This window comes from Mytilus edulis, chromosome 1, assembly GCF_963676685.1.
Source record: "Mytilus edulis chromosome 1, xbMytEdul2.2, whole genome shotgun sequence".
NCBI lineage: Eukaryota > Metazoa > Mollusca > Bivalvia > Mytilida > Mytilidae > Mytilus > Mytilus edulis.
Genome location: NC_092344.1, coordinates 101,994,891 through 102,017,416, shown reverse-complemented (window position 1 = coordinate 102,017,416; position 22,526 = coordinate 101,994,891). Strand labels below are relative to the sequence as shown.

The 22,526-nt window shown below is 30.9% G+C and overlaps 1 protein-coding gene across 23 annotated transcripts in view; it reads left to right on the top strand.

The window, feature by feature from the left end:
- Positions 1-22,526, top strand: part of LOC139516163 (dedicator of cytokinesis protein 3-like) — a 126,373-nt gene that overhangs the window by 98,565 nt on the left and 5,282 nt on the right. For 15 of the 23 annotated variants that reach the window (XM_071306218.1, XM_071306153.1, XM_071306135.1 and 12 more), the window contains 15 exons: positions 3,019-3,264; positions 3,739-3,825; positions 4,204-4,359; positions 4,953-5,094; positions 5,464-5,633; positions 5,915-6,181; positions 6,741-6,824; positions 7,610-7,744; positions 8,687-8,781; positions 9,400-9,472; positions 11,212-11,349; positions 15,057-15,108; positions 15,648-15,755; positions 16,330-16,436; positions 16,863-16,955. In XM_071306218.1, the coding sequence (XP_071162319.1) occupies positions 3,019-3,264; positions 3,739-3,825; positions 4,204-4,359; positions 4,953-5,094; positions 5,464-5,633; positions 5,915-6,181; positions 6,741-6,824; positions 7,610-7,744; positions 8,687-8,781; positions 9,400-9,472; positions 11,212-11,349; positions 15,057-15,108; positions 15,648-15,755; positions 16,330-16,436; positions 16,863-16,955 (1,953 nt within the window). Of the gene's footprint in view, positions 1-3,018; positions 3,265-3,738; positions 3,826-4,203; positions 4,360-4,952; positions 5,095-5,463; positions 5,634-5,914; positions 6,182-6,740; positions 6,825-7,609; positions 7,745-8,686; positions 8,782-9,399; positions 9,473-11,211; positions 11,350-15,056; positions 15,109-15,647; positions 15,756-16,329; positions 16,437-16,862; positions 16,956-19,915; positions 19,940-22,526 lie in introns of all 23 variants that reach the window. The other 8 variants (XM_071306226.1, XM_071306207.1, XM_071306180.1 and 5 more) reach the window with 3 other exon arrangements.

Below are 22,526 nucleotides of genomic sequence, written 5' to 3'. Positions count from 1 at the left end.
CTTCTATCAGTTATGTGATAACTAGCTAGCTGACATGTTGGTTATTACCCATTAGTTCTATCAGTTATGTGGTAACTAGCTAGCTGACATGTTGGTTATTACCCATTACTTCTATTAGTTATGTGATAACTAGCTAGCTGACATGTTGGTTATTACCCATTACTTCTATCAGTTATGTGATAACTAGCTAGCTGACATGTTGGTTATTACCCATTAGTTCTATCAGTTATGTGGTAACTAGCTAGCTGACATGTTGGTTATTACCCATTACTTCTATCAGTTATGTGGTAACTAGCTAGCTGACATGTTGGTTATTACCCATTACTTCTATCAGTTATGTGGTAACTAGCTAGCTGACATGTTGGTTATTACCCATTACTTCTATCAGTTATGTGGTAACTAGCTAGCTGACATGTTGGTTATTACCCATTAGTTCTATCAGTTATGTGATAACTAGCTAGCTGACATATTGGTTATTACCCATTACTTCTATCAGTTATGTGATAACTAGCTAGCTGACATGTTGGTTATTACCCATTAGTTCTATCAGTTATGTGATAACTAGCTAGCTGACATATTGGTTATTACCCATTACTTCTATCAGTTATGTGGTAACTAGCTAGCTGACATGTTGGTTATTACCCATTAGTTATGTGATAAATAGCTAGCTGACATGTTGGTTATTACCCATTAGTTATGTGATAACTAGCTAGCTGACATGTTGGTTATTACCCATTAGTTCTTTAATATAATTCTGTCAATCTTAGCTGTAAAAGTACAATATCTATTTTCTAACTTTTATAATTTGATCACAGTAACTCTAACAATCATAAACAAGACAATTGATGGTTTGAACCCATTGCTTTCAAGACTGCATAAACCAAACATGTATTACCCACAGCCAAGACTTTTATAAATTGTAACTTGGATGGAGATTTTTAACAAATCATTTATATATTTTTATCAAACTTTGAATTGAACTGATTAGTTACATGTTTGTGTTTAACACCACTTTCTCTGCCCTCATTGATTAAGATAAGAGTCAAACTTACAACGTCAGAGTTGACCTGCTAGTGATCACTGTAGATTAGCTACTGAGACCACACACACACTGAGACTCCTTGAGCAGTTAAAAAGTAAAATCACAAAAGATATTCAGTTAACTTTTCAGAGTTTTTATGCTGTAAAAGAAGAAAGAAACAGACTCTTTTGCAACTGCATCTTTTTCGAGTTCTGTTGTGTTTCTCATTCATGTTACAATGTATAAGGCTACACAAAAAGATACACAAAGAATAAGCATTGAAGTTAAATTTGACATGATAAAAAGGATGAATATCCATTTAGAACAGAATTTTAACACTGCCGAGGTGATGCATGTATATGTATATTTTGGATCTGAAAACACCACCTTTGATGTGTTAAATTCTTTCTTTTGGATGGAGGTGCCAGTTCTTTTAAATGTTTTATATCAAAATCATGTTTATACAATGAAAACACAGAGAATTTTGGATGTTTGGGTTATGGTTTTATTTATAATTATTGAACATTAGTGTTTTTCCTAGAAAATAAATTGATTTACTGACAGGATGTGATCTTGAATTTTGAAGGAATGGGGCTTTGATAGAGAAAAACTAAATGTTAAAGGATGGTTCCCCACTTTTCATAAACCCTTTCCTAAAAATACTGATACATTATTATGTAATATGATGTTTACTAACTTAAATTAAATCTTCTCTGACAAGATAGATTTTTTATTTAGTGATCATCTCGTAATAATCCTTGAGGGTTTACATATTTTCAAGTGCCTTGAACTACGTCATAACCTAGAAAACCAGACCAGTGACCTATAGTTGATCAGAAGCTTGTTTCTGATGTTCTATCATTAACCCCATTATTGATTAAAATGTTTGAAGACAAAAACATGTACACCTGTTTGAATGGCAGATAAGATAACTTTGTTGTTTGTTCCTTGTTTGTCAAAAGTTAACTAACCATATCAGTGGTAACACAAGCATCAATATTTGAAGCATTGTTTGGAAAGTGAATAATGAGATATGCACAATGCCATTATTTTTTAGTTTTACTTCCTAGTTGACATTTCTTTATTGATAAATGATTACTTTTGTCTGACAATAATTTCTCACTGACAAGTAAATAGCAAATGGAAAAAAAAAACAGAAAAGATTTATCTTATAATTGTTTAAATAAACAAACAGATGAACAAATTTCCTTCTATTGATTAATACTTTGAAATACTTTCAGTTATGTTGGATATAAGCACCTGTGTTCATTAAAAGTATATTATCCTGGACCCCTTAATTCAGCAAGAAAATGCTCAAAGTATTCCTGATACTTATCAGCTGGTATTATTGTTAATTTTAAAGGTGTATTGAAGACTTCAGTGAGCAATTTTTTTTTTGACAAACTGGTTCATTCCCACAGCATTTTGGTATTGTTCCTTTTTGAGTCTGACTTTGGTGGTTTGACTGTCCAATATTATTGATTTGTGTTACTCTTTTTATGTAATATTTTAAAACTATTAAGATGAAGGTAATTTTGTTTTTTGAAATATTGAAACTTATGCCCATATGATAAAATATTATTAATTCATATTATATGAAAAATTCCAATGTAATCATAGTATGAAAAATAAATAGTTAAGAGGATCAACATAATGGGAAAAAAATCAATAATTGATGCTTTTCTATTTGATGATAAAAAGGTAAATGAATATTGATTCCTAATGATGACTGATGCTAATCTGAAGAACAAGTCACAACAGTAAAAACAAAATGAAGTCATATTTAGGTGGGAAGACTTGTTCAGAATTTATTAAAAGTTACTGATGTCATTTTCAATAGTGTTTTTCCATATTAAGTCACTGTTCATACAGCTTCCCACTTTGATGAGAAATCTTAAACTATACTAATGTTACGATATTTACAGCTACAGATTTTTTTTACATCAACTTTCTGTAAACTTCAAGAAATATTTCATTTTGAATTTTTAACTATTCAGAATTTCTACCGAGACAACAAAGACAAGCGACGAGAAATGTACACACAATATATTAAGAAATTGTACGACCTTCATAATTCATCCAGAAATTACGTAGAGGCAGGACTTACACTTCAGTTGTATGTACAGTTATTGGAATGGAAAAGTGACGAGATCCACAGTGAAATGGGATTTCATCCGGAACCACAGTGTGATAGGAAAGAAAAATTACTGAAGGAAATTATTGAATGTTTTGATAAAGGAAAGGTAAGAAGCATTTATAGTTATGGCCAAAGAATTGTGTATTCAAACAGATGGATACATCCTTTCAATATTAATATTAGAGTAAAGTAATCAATGTACATTTTAGCTTCATTTTACCGGTATATCCTGTGAACTTTGCGCTAGAGAAACTTCACTAAATCATAGATTTTAAAAAAGTTTCAAAAATCAATATTCCAAGTGAAGCCATGAAACTCTTTGTAATTAACTACAATAATGAGAAAAAATATTTCAATTTCAAATTTTCTATCAACAAGGACTTGTCACTTTATATCCATAATAGCTGAAAAATTTCTTGTGTAGTACTTTGATAAAAACATTTTTAAAGAGTCCCACATCGATATATAAGGATTCCAAGTTCTATAAGAAGTCATTATCTTTTATAAGTCTTTACCAATTAAGGGACTGCTATTAAATTGTTCTCATTTGAGTTATAGTTAATGTTGTCATCATTTTCAGTTATGGGAGTATGGTATCCCAGTTTGTAAAGATTTAGCAAGCTACTATGAAAGTCGGTTGATGTACAGAAAACTGAGTGAGATATTAGTAAGTATTACACCGGTTGTAAAGTCGTAACCAGTAAAGATTAAAGTATTCTAGATCATTTGACTTTGCATGTATAATGACATAATTTCCAACAAACATACCTTTTAGATAGGAATCATTCTCAGCCTTTGGTCTCATTGAATATCAGTTTTTCAAAAGTCAATGAAACAACATATTTACCTCATCGAAAGACATTATTTGTATAATATCCTGCTTTTTTACAGACTTTCCACTTGTTGACAAGGTGAAAGTAGAAAAAAGTAACTTTGTTGAATTTTTGTTTCCTATAAATGAAAAAACTTGCATTACAACAAATGTAAATTTTATTTCTCCAAAGAGATGGACAATAAGTTTAAGATATGTTGTATTGTCTTTCAGCAAAGAGAAGCATCTTTTTTCACCAAGATTTTAGATGGTGTACAAGTAAATGATACTGGAACTTCCAGCCAGGAACAACCAAAGTTTTATCCAAGACAACAATCGGCATACTTTAGAGTGGCATATTATGGAATGTCATTTCCACCATTTGTACAGGTGATCTATCATAATTTTCTGTTCTCAAATAGTTTTATGTCTACACTCTAAACACTCACATATCATGGTCTAAGATAAACAACTAAAATGGGAATATAAAAAAAGCTATAGCTTTAATGTAGTGTTATTTAGCAGCTGTGAATTTCAATGAGTTTTTAGCATTATTATTATCTGATCTGAATTGGAACTAGCATTATCTTGTACATGTATAGGAATTTTGTGGTTCCCATTAAAAAAATATAATTCACTGCACTCATTGTTATTCAAGATGGCCGCCATTGGCACTAACATGTTTGTCATACCCTCTCAAACTGCTTTGCAACTTAACATTTACCTCATCATCCTTTGGTCTCTGGTTTATACTTGTTATATTGATTATCGTACCACATCATTTATATTTATATATATGTCATGTTTCTGAATAGCCCATAGTGAGTTTCAGTTTGTTTTTCTTAAAAAGAAAATTCTTTTAATTCCATATAAAATTTTTGGTCCCAATATGGTAAATAATTATCTTATCTATGAAATATTGTCACAAATTTTTAATCATAATCATTATTTAACTTATTTTCAAGTTTTTAATTCTTTTCCAGAATAAAGCATTTATCTATAGAGGGGATGAATGTCTGAAACTTCAGGACATTATAAATCAATTGACACAAGAGTTCCCATCAGCAGAAATACTAAAGACCAACAATCCTGTGGAAGAAAGTAAAAAATATGGAGAAGCACAATGTATCCTTTCAGATTAGCATTATTCAGTTTGTCACATTTATAAGTATTCACTGGTGTTGGACATATTTTTTCCACATTCTAATTCGAAGAATTCTTATGTTTAGCTTAAAAATTCTCACATCAAAATCTTTTTTAGTTGCATGTGCATGTATCGGGAGTAACAAATAATTTCTGTACCAATAAGACATATAAGTTTTAAAATAAACTGTACTAATTTTTTTTATACAGCCACCTGTAATGTTAATTTTAGTTCTTTACATCTGCTTCTGAATGGTCAGAACTTTTTCCTACAAAGTCGTTGAAATTTTTATGAGATATTATTAAATCATTCTACAAAGTGTCAGTTATAAAACCTTAATTGATTAATAGACATACAAATAAGTGGTGTGAAACCTGTACCTGATCCAAAAAATGCCTACTCCTCCGACCAGAAAGTACCAAGAGAAGTAGAAAAGTTTTATGAAAGTAATGATGTAGACACATTTCAGATGGACAGATCATATCATCAGGGAAAGAAAGATAGAGATAATGAATTCAAAGTAAGAAAACATTTATGGAGAGACGAGAGCAAATGCATTTAACTGCATCATTCATAAACAAAAAATTAAAACTACAGCAAAGCTTATTGAAAAATTCCTCACACATTCTTCCATTGTTTTAACACTAAGTTTAAAATGATCAGTACCTAAGTATTAAGAAAGTGAAAGTCATTCTTTTATTTTCAAGTTGTACCAAATTTATTTCATGAGAATTTGCAGTATTTCATCATATAATTTCTAAAATAATGCTGATGTCTAAAAATATATATTTACCTTTACAGACATTGTGTACAGAAAGAACTGTAATGAAAACAAACCATAAATTTCCTGGAATATTACAATGGTATGAAGTAATTCAGAGTGAAACAAATATATTTAGTCCTGTTTTGACCGCTATTAATGCTGTTAACAGTGCCTGTCATGAGTTACAGGTCAGCATTGAAACTTGTCGTAGAAGTTGTAGCGACAACAACATGAAGGATTTATCCAGACAACTTAATGGCATGATAACAGCTCAAGTACAGGGAGGCATACCAAAATATCAAGAGGTGATTAGGAGAGTAGCATATAAATACATTTGTTTATGTACATACAGTTTTTTAATATTTTCATCACACTTTTCTCCAGTATTATTAAGCATTACAAATTCATATTTGCTCAGAAATGTGACAGTGATGAGTTGAAACATGGTAGCACTTTGAGATTTGTCAGATATCTACTTTCTATTTGAAGATATTTTGAATTTTTCGATATGTTGAATCAACTTTAGATTTTCATCACACTTTTCTCAAATACTACAAAACTAAATGAATTCATATGTAGTCATCATATTTGCAGCGATGAGTTGTAAGCTGTAAGGACTTTGGGCCAGTAAATTAAAATGTCTAATCTAAAGGACTGCATTTGTTTATCTATTTTTTGTGTCAATGACATTCAATCATTAGCATGATTAGATTGTTGTAACTTTATACATGTATATCATTATGATGTAATATATAGCTAAATTTTGTAGTTTATATGTTATCATTTCATTGTTATATATAGTAACACTTCGTAATTTGTGGTTGTATTGTCGAAGCTGATTGTAATAAAACTTTTTAATTTTAGGCATTTTTCTCTGAAGAAGTTACAAGGTCACATCCATCAGAAAGTGACAATGTTCAAATTTTGAAAGATCAGATAAACCTACAGGTAACATCTTATTAAACTGTTTTAGATTATGAGGTACATATATTCAATTCTAGTCCATTACGAATTTGCAAACAAGTGTTGGCTCAGGTGGGAACATCTGTCCATTAATCTCTCTGTCCATCAAAATGTCTATTCCTCAATCCATACATCATCACTTTTTAATCTGAAGTATAGCTTATTCAAATTTCAAAAAGGGACCAATTTTTAGTAAGGACCTAAAAACATATCCCATATGTATTAAGTCTTCAAAATAGGGCCTTCATTGTTTGTCAGATTTTTTATGCCCCACCAATGATAGTAGAGGGGCATTATGTTTTCTGGTCTGTGCGTCCGTCCGTTCGTTGGTCCGTCTGTCCCGCTTCAGGTTAAAGTTGTTGGTCAAGGTCGTTTTTGATGAAGTTGAAGTCCAATCAACTTGAAACTTAGTACACATGTTCCCTATGATATGATCTTTCTAATTTTAATGCCAAATTAGAGTTTTTACCCCAATTTCACGGTCCACTGAACATAGAAAATGATAGTGCAAGTGTACTGGGGACACATTCTTGTTTTTTATAAATTATCCACTAATCAAATCCACAGAGGAGATTTATAGTCAGGGAAAATGTGATGTGGGAACCATTTTGCAGAAACAAGGACTTATTAAAAGTAAATAGAAAATACAATGCCAACAGGTCACTTGAAGCTTTCTTTATGTGTCATGTGGGGGTATTCAAGCTTGCTCACTAAGGCTCCTTGATTTTAGTTAAGCTTTATAGGAAACAATTTTATCATTTTCTTTTTAGATTAGCTTGTTGGACCAAGGACTTGCTGTAATGAAGAAAGATAACAGTGAAGGCTTGGTCATGTTAGTCCAAAGTTTGGATGAAGAACTAAAGAAATTAATGAAAAAAGTTGGCTTTAGAAAAGAAAAAAGAGCTGTAAGTTCTTTGTTATCATTTTGTTATGGTAAAAGAAGAGTACTGGTTACATCTTAACACAAACATACATTAATAGAAAGAATATCATGATTCACTATGGAATAACAACAGACAACACATGATTCAATATGGAAAAACAACAGACAACACATGATTCACTTTGGAATAACAACAGACAACACATGATTCACTTTGGAATAACAACAGACAACACATGATTCACTGTGGAATAACAACAGACAACACATGATTCACTATGGAAAAACAACAGACAACACATGATTCACTAAGAAATAGGAACAGACAACACATGATTAATGATAACAGACACCACATGAATCACTATGTAATGATAACAGACAACACATGAATCACTATGTAATGATAACAGACAACACATGAATCACTACTTAAAGATAACAGACAACACATGAATCACTATGTAATGATAACAGACAACACATGAATCACTATGTAAAGATAACAGACACCACATGAATCACTATGTAAAGATAACAGACAACACATGAATCACTATGTAAAGATAACAGACAACACATGAACCACTATGTAAAGATAACAGACACCACATGAACCACTATGTAAAGATAACAGACAGCATATGAATCACTATGTAATGATAACAGACAACACATGAATCACTATGTAATGATAACAGACAACACATGAATCACTATGTAATGATAACAGACAACACATGAATCACTATGTAATGATAACAGACAACACATGAATCACTATGTAAAGATAACAGACAGCACATGATTCACTATGTAATGATAACAAACAACAGAAAATATTAATATCTATAAAGTGTTTTAAATTGACAAAAAAATAATTAGGAAATTATTTTATTTAACTTTATCTCCTGGATGGAAAAAACAAAAGCAATAATAATATTTTTGTTGTTAACAATTTCAGGCTGTGCATAGTGAGTTAAAGAAATGGGACTCTGGGATGGGAAGTTTTATAGATCCAAGACCAGGAACACCAAATTCTCAACATTCAAGTGGAAGGTATGTATCTCAAGTTATAACAAGATATGTATCAAATTTACCAATTTGTGAAAGGACACACTGTTTCCGACACCAATTACAGAAAGAAATTTCAGCTTATCATTGTAATCCACTGCCCTCAACAGTAATGATTACAGTGTCTTAATAATCTAATCATATACTTTAATGATAAAATCAGAGCACTTTTTATACATTTAACTGAACTTTTCTGAGTTAAAATGATACTGTTTCATGATAAGAAATTTGAAAGCGAAAGCTTACAAGAAATTGATTGAATGAAGTAACATGTAAGTTATACATCATAAAACAACAATGTAACAACACAAAATTCATAAGACATCTAGGGATACTTTATATGATCCTTCCAATTCCAAACTTTTATGTCACAAGTGTTGTTATAAACAATGCAGATTTAAGTATACAATTTATTTCCAGCATACAACTCTGAACACCTCAAAAAATATCTGTGACAGTACATATATTTGTTCACTGTGTCTATAGGATATTTTCAAATTGGTTAGAAAAGTATGAAAACATTCAGAATGTATAGCTAAGGTCAAGGTCAAACACTTGGTCAAAGTTGTTTTAATTGAAATGAATTGCAATGTCTATTTTTAGCAACAGATCATCAGTGATATCATCAGATTCCAGATCAAATGACCGAGACGATCTGATAGATCTCACTTCTACGGTATGTATCAAAATTTTAAGTTTTCAACAGACTTTTTCACATCCTCAAGAAAAGACAGCAACCTTTTAACAATCAAAAAAGTTAAGAAACTATAAAGTTTTGAAATGATTAATATTTTGTCTAATAAAAAATAACTGTCATTTTTGAAATAAATCCAAAAAGTTTAAGGTATTACTTTGCAAATAGAATCATATTCAAAACAGTGTAGCTGTGGCCATTGATTGACGACCTTAAATTATCCCATTGACCGGGACAGATTAGGTGAACGTGTGTCTGTAACGACACCTGCTCACTACTTACTTATTATAGAATTTAAACTGTGGGGTCACCAAAGGTTCTTAACTCCTTTGATATTAAAATATTCGAAAATTTAATTAGGAATAACTCTACGTTTTGATTTATATTATTGATATAAATCAAAACATCGTGTTATTCCTGATTAGTTTTTCTAATTTCTTCATTTAGGTGTTGAGAACCTTTTGTGACCCCACAGTTTAAGTGTCTTTAACAAGTACATAGTGAGCAGCGGTCGTTACAGACAAACGTTCACATAATCTGCCCCAGTCAATGGGATAATTTAAGGTCGTCAATCAATGGCCACAGCTACACTGTTTTGAATATGATTCTATTGAAATAAGCTTCTACTCGAAATTTAGTAATGCATTATGCAGATGTTATTTTTAATTGGAATAATTTTCACAATGTATTTTTATAAAGTTTTGCCTGCATTGCATTTTAATAATTTACTCTTACCTAATCTGTAATTACATTCATAAACTTTTTTCAACATTTAATAATCAAAACTCTTGCTTTTGATGAGCTAGGCTATAGCTTTTGTTTTTTCTGTCTTTTTTGTCTTGCTGCAGTCTATATAGAGCTGCAATATCTTATTTTAAGTAATGCTTTATAACTGCAGTAGTTAGAAACTAATATGCATGCTATATTCTAAATGCCTGTTTTTCCTTTGCTGGCTTACTGAAAAAAAATATATTTTCTGTTATATAAATTTATTTTTATGTCAATTTAGTTTCTATCCTAGCTTTTATTACTTTTACTAGTAGACTTGCTTGTGTAGATTTTCATGCTAGCTTATGCTTGATCATGTAGCGTATAATGCACCAAGCATAAATAGAAAAGATTATCAAGCTTCATATTTATAATCTAAATTAAATTGCATGGCTGAAAATATTTATCTGTAAATAAAGATGTCCATTTACAAAATTGTATTAGAGGGTCTTTCAAGTTGACTAATTTCATATCATTTTTAATGCTGAAAACATTTTTTTTTATAATGAAATTGATTAAACTTTCATAATTGCCCCTGTTGTATCTCCAAAATTGTGTATGGTGGTCTTGGTAAAATACTGTACACAATGTGTTTTATAACTAAGTAAATTAAATTTGATTTTATCATATAATTCTTGATTCAGGTATAAACCTAAAAAAATGTATTTAGAAGTGGATTGCCCATCTAACTGCGAAATATGATGATAAATATGATTAAAGTTTTGATATATGATAAAATGATAAATTCTATTAAACATCAGAATTGGATTTGCCATGTTTCAGAATATCTGTACAGACTTTAGATACATACTAATGATTTTATATTTAACAGAGTTGACGTAACTTTGAATAACGCAGTAAGATTAGTACTAACATAATAATTTTTGAATTATAAACAATATTAAAACAAAATGAAGTTGATTGTCTATTGCTCATCTGCATGTATCATACAGGATATACCAATACTTATTACCTCCCCTACCACGGTGGACAGACGGAGGTACAGCCACCATTTTCCTTCTCGGAATCTGTCACATCATCATCGTAGCCGACCTCTGTCTCTGCAGTTTAGCGATCATCTTGTCATTAAGGTATACCATTTAAGCATTGGTATGAAACCTTTGTGGGCATGGTATTGTAATAAATTCAATGTTTTGGAATTGTGTGGGCTTAAGTACTTTTGGTGTTGTTTGATGGTAAAGAGTGGTAATCCAGTTGTTTTTGGTGTTGTTCCCTTTTTAGCTCACCTGGCCCGAAGGGCCAAGTGAGCTATTCCCATCACTTTGCGTCCGGCGTCCGTCGTCGTCGTCCGTCGTCCGTCGTCGTCCGTCGTCGTTAACTTTTACAAAAATCTTCTCCTCTGAAACTACTGGGCCAAATCAAACCAAACTTGGCCACAATCATCATTGGGGTATCTAGTTTAAAAAATGTGTGGCGTGACCCGGTCAACCAACCAAGATGGCCGCCACGGCTAAAAATAGAACATAGGGGTAAAATGCAGTTTTTGGCTTATTACTCAAAAACCAAAGCATTTAGAGCAAATCTGACATGGGGTAAAAATGTTTATCAGGTCAAGATCTATCTGCCCTGAAATTTTCAGATGAATCGGTCAATCGGTTGTTGGGTTGCTGCCCCTGAATTGGTAATTTTGAGGAAATTTTGCTGTTTTTGTTATTATCTTGAATATTATTATAGATAGAGATAAACTGTAAACAGCAATAATGTTCAGCAAAGTAAGATCTACAAATAAGTCAACATGACCAAAATGGTCAGTTGACCCGTTTAGGAGTTATTGCCCTTTATAGTCAATTTTTAACCATTTTTCGTTAATTAAAGTAATCTTTTACAAAAATCTTCTCCTCTGAAACTACTGGGCCAAATTAATCCAAACTTGGCCACAATCATCTTTGGGGTATCTAGTTTGAAAAATGTGTGGCGTGACCTGGTCAACCAACCAAGATGGCCGCCACCGCTAAAAATAGAACATAGGGGTAAAATGCAGTTTTTGGCTTATAACTCAAAAACCAAAGCATTTTGAGGAAATCTGACATGAGATAAAAATGTTTATCAGGTCAAGATCTATCTGCCCTGAAATTTTCAGATGAATCGGTCAATCGGTTGTTGGGTTGCTGCCCCTGAATTGGTAATTTTGAGGAAATTTTGCTGTTTTTGGTTATTATCTTGAATATTATTATAGATAGAGATAAACTGTAAACAGCAATAATGTTCAGCAAAGTAAGATCTACAAATAAGTCAACATGACCAAAATGGTCAGTTGACCCGTTTAGGAGTTATTGCCCTTTATAGTCAATTTTTAACCATTTTTCGTTAATTAGAGTAATCTTTTACAAAAATCTTCTCCTCTGAAACTACTGGGCCAAATTAATCCAAACTTGGCCACAATCATCTTTGGGGTATCTAGTTTAAAAAATGTGTGGCGTGACCTGGTCAACCAACCAAGATGGCCGCCACCGCTAAAAATAGAACATAGGGGTAAAATGCAGTTTTTGGCTTATAACTCAAAAACCAAAGCATTTTGAGGAAATCTGACATGGGATAAAAATGTTTATCAGGTCAAGATCTATCTGCCCTGAAATTTTCAGATGAATCGGTCAATCGGTTGTTGGGTTGCTGCCCCTGAATTGGTAATTTTGAGGAAATTTTGCTGTTTTTGGTTATTATCTTGAATATTATTATAGATAGAGATAAATTGTAAATAGCAATAATGTTCAGCAAAGTAAGATCTACAAATAAGTCATCATGACCAAAATGGTCAGTTGACCCCTTTAGGAGTTATTGCCCTTTATAGTCAATTTTTAACCATTTTTCATAAATCTAAGTAATCTTTTACATAATCTCCACTGAAACTACTAGGCCACAATCATCTTTGGGGTATCTAGTTTGAAAAATGTGTCCGATGACCTGGCCATTCAACCAAGATGGCCGCCACGGCTAAAAATAGATCATAGGGGTAAAATGCAGTTTTTGGCTTATAACTATGAAACCAAAGCATCTAGAGCAAATCTGACAAGAAGTTAAATTGTTAATCAAGTCAATATCTATCTGCCCTGAATTTTTCAGATGAATTGGACAACTGGTTGTTGGGTTGCTGCCCTCCAATTGGTAATTTTAAAAGAAATTTTGCCGTTTTTGGTTATCTTGAATACTATTATAGATAGCGATAAACTGTAAACAGCAATAATGTTTAGCAAAGTAAGATCTACAAATAAGTCAACATGACCTAAATGGTCAATTGACCCCTTAAGGAGTTATTGCCCTTTATAGTCAATTTTTAACAATTTTCATTAATTTGGTAAATTTATGTAAATTTTTACCAAATATAGTTCTCTGTTACTAATGGGCAAAGTTCATTATAGATATAATTGTAAGAAGCAAAATCGTTCAGTAAAGTAAGAACTTCAAACACATCATCATCACCAAAATACAATTTTGTCATGAATCCATTTGTGTCCTTTGTTTAATATGCACATAGACCAAGGTGAGCGACACAGGCTCTTTAGAGCCTCTAGTTATGTATTATTTTTATTTTAACCTATCCAGTCAGATATATTAATGTTGTGATTAGGAAGCATGATGAACAATGGTGATTTATTTGTTTTTGCATGTGTTTTTATTTTGCATTGATTTCTGTTTGAATGGTATAAGGAATATTATTTTATTTACAGGAATCACATTGATTTAAGCTAGCCTGAGAAATTTTTTTCACAAAGACATTTGTTGTATAGGACATCAACTAGAATTATCTTTTTGATTCTATTATTCTTTTAATAGTAATAAAATGGGATAATAAAACCAAATATATTTTATTAATCCGATGGCCTAAGTAAGATATATGGACAAAAAGTTGTTATTATTGCATCTAAAGTATTAATCTGGATTAAACGTCTAAACCATAAATTACTTTTCTAGCTGATCAAACCTCTTGCATATATTCCATAGATGTCATCCATTTAAAATAGACAGTTTGATATACAAAAAAGTTCTACATGTTTAAAATCTGAAAATAAAATAAAAGAATGAATGTCCCAATATTACCATAGTTATTTCATTTATCTGATTTCTTAAACAAGATGTCTTTAAAATATATCTAACATGTGCAAGTTATTGATACTTTAGAAGTAGATTAGCTACACTTTGATATGTTGATAGCAGCTTTTCTATAGTCTCAGAGTAGATTTCTTTACTAATTCTTTAGATCTTAGACTAACCATAGATACATTTATGGACTAACATTATAGTAGACTGTGAACAGATTTGCATGCAACGAAAGTGATGATAATACATGTTGTAAAAGACATGGACAAATGCATACCATATCAAAGTAGTTTTGTTTTCTTGTTTACCAAAGTCAAATTGTATTAGATTTTGGGGGAAGTTATGTGTTTACAAAATTAACAGCACTGAGCATAAAACTTTTAGTGTACTTTCAATTTCTCATATTCATCACAAAAAAGAGGAAATTGAATTGCCTTCACATATCCTCCCGAACCATTTGAATACCCTCATCATACAAGTATTAGGTACAAGACATAGTGCTCTTGTTAGAAGAAAATTTATTCAGATGAAAACACAAACTTGATCAAAAACTCACAACAGCATATCAAACTATGGTAGGCAAGGCAAACTTGATTGTAAACTCACTTTGGTTTCTGTTAAATTTGTTTTTTCTAATTTCCAATATAATTCAGTAATAAATTTTTACATAAAAGTCTTGAAATTGAAAAAAACAAAACTATTTTCTTAATGTACATTTTAAAATGTTAAAATATTCTTTCAGGCCGAAAGTCCACAAAGTAAACCAACACACATTGAGTCACCTAAACCAAAGGGTAAGTTAATAATATAGAAACAGGTGAAGATTTTAGTTTTCCTCCCATTTATGGTGGTTTTGACAGTGTAATGGTGGGTTAAAAATCTTTTTGTACAGTATTATTATCTCCTTCTTCCACAAAACATGGATCTTTACAGTGAACAGCAGCAAATTTGATGGTTAAACCAAGATATTAAAAAAAAGTATTCTGTTGTCAATTTGTTAAGTACGAACTTTCATTATATGGTCATCTACAGAACCAATACAAATTTCATCTGTCATCAAATCATCGAATCATTATTATCCATGGGCTCTAAGTCTTTTTTATTTCAAAATTTATGTTAAATAAAAATATATAGATTGATTGATTGTTGGTTGCTTAACATCCAGTGGGGATACATATAGAATCATGGATCAGAAATATATTGTTACTTTTGAAATAGTTAGTGTGTCAAAAAGTGTAAAGTTGAAAAATGTCATCAATGGTAACTGTTTAACTTCTACATACAGATCATGAAATACAGTTCCTAATGTATTTTCTTATTTGATATTCTATAGTTCCAGCCAAGGGTAATGTGTCCATAGATACTTCTGCTATTAAACACTTGAGGACAAAATCTGTAGCATATACTAGGAAACCTCCTATTCCAGAGAGAAAACGATCAGGTAACTACTCATTATACAAATATGGAGTGGTGGTATGATTAACAATCTATTCACCAGAGACCAAGCATGTATGATAAATTCTCAAGTTTGTTACATTTTACTGAAAAAGTCAGATGACAAAAATTATGCATTAAAACTAGTTGTCTATTGTTTTAAATAGCTATTTCATACATCGGTATGTGTGAACATCTATACATTGCTTGTTGTTTGGTGTGAGCTAAGGCTTTGTGCTGAAGGCTGTATATTGACCTATAATGGTTTACTTTTATAAATTGTTATTTGGATGGAGAGTTGTCTCATTGGCACTCACACCACATCTGCCTATATCTATTGTTTATTTTTCTTTTAGATATGAACCATATCTAAAGAACATCCAGTTTTAGTGTATTTCAATTTCAAGAATGATAAGATTAGAAATAACTAAGACAACCAACTGGTTAGTCCTTGAAAAACTTAGGTCTATATATGATTGACCATGACCCAGTTTCTTTAATATTCATAACAACTTTAATTGTAGAAAAAATAGAACACAACAATTTGGTAGAATTAATTCAATTTGAATGTTTTCTTTAAGATCCTTTTCCAGCCAGTGTGCCACGACCCTTTCCAGGTCCAGACGGATCTAGCATCATTGAGGAAGATACAGTACCTAATTTACCCGTCAAACATAGTACATCTAAGGTAAACAAATTATCATACCTTGTGGCATATTTGTAGTACATGTACAAATGTATCTGCACTTCTTGTTGTACATTGAATGTTATAGATGATGTACTAATGTGTTTAAGTCTGATCTTTAACAACACAATGTATTGTCATATACAAACAAATAGTTATGCTACAGAAAAAGTAGAAGCTATGATAAAAAAAAAAGAACTTTTGAATTTAGTTTAGTTATATGATTATACTCTGTTTTAAAAGGATTATTGGTGTCAACAAATAATGGAAAAGCTGTGTATTTGATAAAAGCTTAGTGAATACATAAGTTTTCCCCCTTTTAAAATCATATAAATTGTACAATTTAATCCTTAAGTTTTATAAAGGTGGACAAAAGTCATACACATATATTGGTTATAGTGTATTTTATACTAACTTTGTAAAATACAGGTGAGAATGTTAACAAACAGGCAGACAGTTAACTTTCCAAAAGTGGATAGTTCCAAAATAAACAAGACTGTTTCTCAGTCTTATGAAAACACTGTAAGTAATAATCCCACCACACACATAATCTATATATGTATCAATATACTACACAGCTTTATATAGGTAAACAGCATCTACTGTTAATATCTGTTACTTGAAACTGATTTTAATTGTCAAATAAAGGTTCATACAGTTGTTTGAAAACTTTGATACTTTTTATACCTTCTAACATGAAGCTCAGTATGAAAATGCATTGATCATGGAAAAAATGTTTTCGACTACTAATATTATCCTTCAAATGAAGCTGAATACTTAGAAAGAAATTTAACATTAAAGTAAACAAAGGTAAGTAAAAAAGACCGAAAGATCAGTGTCAAGTAAACAGATAGAGAAACAGTAAAAACATGTTGTACTCTGTCATAAGCAGATGCTACTATTGTCCCTGGCTGATTGAGCACTGTTGCATCTGATCAACTATTTCCAATAAGATCAGCTTTCAAGATTTTGATTTTCTTGTCCCAAGAAAGAAAAAACAGAGAAGGTATATATTTGATATGCAGTGTTTTTACTAGTTTCTTACTTCATTAATTTTCAATTTACACATAAAAAAACATTTTTAGAATAAATGAATTTCTTCCAAAATTAAATTTACTTGTGGCTTTTCTAAATTTTTGAACCCACTTCTTTTGTGATAAGAGTGAGCAGTTTAAACACCCAGGACCTCATCCTTTAAAGAATGTATCCATATTATAAAAATGCAAACCCCATTATATATTTTTTGACAAAAAGTAGACCTTTATTTATTTCAATCCATTTCATCATAGATGGGTTTATACATTAATGATTTCTATGTGAGTTAAAATGGATTTGAAAATAGTCAGGTGTATTTACAAATACTTTTAACCACATCTTTATGAATTACTAATATATGATATAGTAATTTCAGATAAAGTCAGCAACATTTCCATATAATTAATCTAAATTTCTGTCCTTTTCACATAAATTATAAACTTTGAAATAGTGACTATTCCAGCAGCTTATCCCTAGCTTTCAATACACAGAAAGTGCCTCTTCTGCCATTCCCCTCCTGAACCTGATTCTTGGTTATATATATTTATAGGTCTTAGTCTAAAAAATATTTAAGAAAAATGCATGAAATTTTAAATACACATACCCTAAACATTATGCATGCATATAGATATACATATGTTAAAGTTTATAACTATTCATATAGAAATACATATGTTGAATTTACCGTATACCGTATGTGCATGCAAATAAATATACATATGTTAAGTTGGTAACTGTGCATTTAGACGTACATATATTATGTTAATGCCAATAATATATGCATGCATATGAATATACATATGATGAATTTATTCCGATTACATATGCATGCATATACATATGATTTAGATTATTATACCTTAGTAGAACAATGAAATACTATTAATTTATACTTAAAAAAATGGTTCATTATTGATGTTTTAAGATGGTGATTACAGCTAAGCTTTTGTCTTTGAGGATCAAATGCTTAACCCTGGAAGTCATATCTTTCCATCTTCATCATTTTAGTGAATTTTTTACAATGATCCCATTTTAGTAAAATGTTTTAGTGAAAGTTTGATCAAGATGTGTGAGGAATAAATGTGTGGTTTTGTTAGTGATTAGATGTAAACATGTACACAGTGTCTGGATATATATGTATGCATGTTTGTGAATACACAGCATGAAAAGTTGATATATTAGATGTATTTATTATTTACATCATGTTTTCATACATCTACCCTGCATTGTGTTATTTTATGTTCCCTTTGTGATAGTACCTTATACAAATGTATATCACTATATTGTTTCTGAGTGAAATTCTATGTGCGTAAATATTTTTCTGTTGATTTCCTGACTTCTTTCAGTATTTTAATGGGCATTTATTTCAGCCCTTCATGTTTTTGTTTTGTTTTGTTTAGGGTTTTCAGCTTTTTGATATTTTCTATCCTTAATCAAGGACAGTGCTTTTATTGTAAGTTTCTCAAAAGCTAAAATCTTTCTTTATAGAGTGGGGTGCTCATTTTCGCCATATCTTTCAATGTTTTCTACAGTTTATGTTCCGGTCTATATGTTTTTGAAGTAAACTGATATTTCTATATGAAGATAACTTCCAATGCAAAATATTCTTAAGCTTGAAAACGTGTTTGTTTGAAAATACTCATCTTAAAAGTGAGACTAAAGGGTGTTTGAAATTTCCTGATGTTTTGTCAATGGGGGACACATATTCGCCGTTTTTACACATCTATTTAAAACCAAATAACTGCAGCTTTAAACAATGTTTATCAAATCAATTTCATTATAGATGAATAGCAGACATTTTAAAGGTGTAAAGAACTGAAATTTAGGGCAATCAAGTCAAAGAATTACTTAGAAATGCCTCTTTGAAACCGTGTTTTTCATTCAGGAAATCGGCCCAAAATCGTTGTCTGTTTTTCGGTCCTTTGCGGTAATTGCCAAAATTTTGTCTCAGTTTAAAAAATAATCATGTTTGTTATAAAAATATAATTCACCAGCATATTTCTTCATTTCAGCCATCCTTTGAAGTTTTTACACCCCAAAATCATATAACGGCGAAATTGTGTCCCCGGCGAATATGGGCGCCCCACTCTAGACTTATTTGATGTTGTCCTCTCATCATTATACTATGCTGTTTTAAAAGTTATCTCACAGTTAATAGACTGCTACTGATTGGTTGAGTGTTCATGGTTTCTAAAGGGGATATACGCAGGAATATGACAATTTATCATACTACTGTGTTTGATTATATTGCGAACTATACCAGGCATTTGTTTTTTTTTATTTTCTTAGTGTTGTGACTTTTACTTCTTAATATCTTGTCAGATTCCCTGGATTTTCTACTCTTTAAAAACTAAATTCCTTCTAGTTTTCACTGCACATTGACAATAATAAGGCAGAAAAAGAACTACCGGTAAACTTCCACAAATTCATAAAATTGTAAATTGTAGTTGAAATCTACGAGTGGTAAATAGGTAAGGTTATATATGATATTATTGCCTACACTAAAAAAAATTCTTCAAGTACTTAATAGCATGAATGCAAACTGTCAACTTGTTACATTGTTCATTTTTAGCAAGACTTCTTGGTGAGTTATTGCAATGCTGTTTTAGGTGAAAGTTTTTCAATTTGATAGTGCAATTCATATATAAGGTCATAATTATACCCATTACTTACATTTATTGAGAGAGAAAAAAACTGAACTTGATTTGGGTGACATCTATTTGAATCAAAAATTAATTGAATGGAGATTGGAGATTACGAATAAATTTAATTATGACCTTACTGTTATATAATTTTTATCTAATGTTGCATTATAACATATAATATGCTTATAAATAAAAATGAGATGTGGGGTATTTGTCAATGAAACAGCAACCCAACACAAATATACAAAAGACATCTACAATAGTCAGGTGTTCATTTATTTTCAAATTTCAAACAACAAGAATATCATTGTTTTAATCAGGCACAAAAGTAATAAATGATCTTCTTCTTTCAAATATGCTTGAGGATTGATAGATATCATTGATTATGCAAATTAAAAATTCTCTATTGAGAAAACAAGGTATTTGTTTCCAGCAAGAGTTATTTATCTTTACTCCTGTGCTGAAAATAAGATAACAATAGACACCAAGTGATATTCCTTAGTGAACTAATGGCAACTTTATTAAAAATGTAAAAGCAGAAATTTGAGAGTAACACTGAAAATGTCAAGTAGTATAAAAAGGAAAGTATTGAAATCCAACAACCATGCTTAAAACAGCAAACACCATAGTTTCCTTTGTTTGACTAATTTTAACAATATTTCAAGTTTGCTTGCAGAATTGTTATGAGCATTTTCAGCCTTAAAATTCACTACTCATTTCATATTTCATCACCATGTTAATTATCAGTTAATGAATAATAGTTATTCTGTAACAATGTCAGCATGTTTCAGTCGAGTACTGTCCAATTGTTTTTTTTTATGGCAGGGATTTGGTTTATGAAGGTGTTTTCACCATTGAATATAATTTTTTAGAGAAATGTCTCACCAATAGGATAGTTTTCTGACAATGCTTTTGTTATCGCAAGATATTTTAATTTGGCTTCCTAACAGCAATAAAGATAGACTTTTTCCCACTTTTTAAAAAGAAAAAAACTAAATTTAACTTATGTATTTTTAGTTATTTTGCACAATATACAATATATCAATAACACACTGTTTAAATCATTTGGTCAGGCAAATGAACTTCACAATAATTGAAATATATTTTTTTATTGGTGGTTTTAGTTTACCTATTCTTTCTTATTATAAATGTTCATCTGGGATTGTTGAAACTATCTGAGGATATAAATTATATAAAAATGATTATTTTGAGGTTGCAATATTCATGAAATGTGTAGCTGTTTCAAAGCTATGCTTCCTCTCTGTGCCAATTGAGCTCAAAACTTATGAAAATTTGTCAATTTCAATTGGTTTTAAATAGAATTATACCCTATATTTTAAAAATGGTTCTAAAAGACTTCAAAGAACTCCCTACCATTATTGCTGTGATTTAAAAAAATAAAAAAATCCTCCTTCCCAACACACACACATTCAAATAGTATTGTCTAAAGGTCTATGGTTGTTCATTTTTACCTAAAATACACAAGACAGTTTCTTAAATATAGGAGAAACTAATTTTTTTTTTAAATTTAATTTAAAGCAGTTGTCGTTATCTTTTTTTTTGTGTAGGTAGAAATGAAAATTGTCCGTACATTTCTAAGATTAACCTTTTGAAGATATAACTGCATGTTTTCACCTTTGCATTGTTACTTCTTGAATGAAAATACCAAGCTCATGCTTTTGCATCCATACCTCTCAGCTTATGTAAATAACAAAATGTTTTGTGTGTTTATTGTATATGACAGAAGTGTATAGGATGAAACAGTATTAGCAATATCGCTATGAGTTTTTGTCGAGCCTGCAACTTTTGTTGCAGAAAGATCGACATAGGGATAGTGATCCGGCGGCGGCGGCTACGGCGGCTACGGCGGCGGTGTTAGCTAACTTCTTAAAAGCTTTATATTTTAGAAGGTGGAAGACCTGGATGCTTCATACTTTGTATATAGATGCCTCATGTTACGAAGTTTCCGTCAGTCACATGTCCAATGTCCTTGACCTCATTTTCATGGTTCAGTGACTACTTGAAAAAAAAATTCAGATTTTTTGTAATGTTGAATTCTCTCTTATTATAAGTAATAGGATAACTATATTTGATATGTGCGTACCTTGCAAGGTCCTCATGTCTGTCAGACAGTTTTCACTTGACCTCGACCTCATTTCATGGATCAGTAAACAAGGTTAAGTTTTGGTGGTCAAGTCCGTATCTCAGATACTATAAGCAATAGGGCGTGTATATTCGGTGTATGGAAGAACTGTAAGGTGTACATGTCCAACTGGCAGGTGTCATCTGACCTTGACCTCATTTTCATGGTTCAGTGGTTATAGTTAAATTTTTGTGTTTTGGTCTGTTTTTTTCATACTATATGCAATAGGTCTACTGTATTTGTTGTATGGAATGATTATAAGGTGTACAT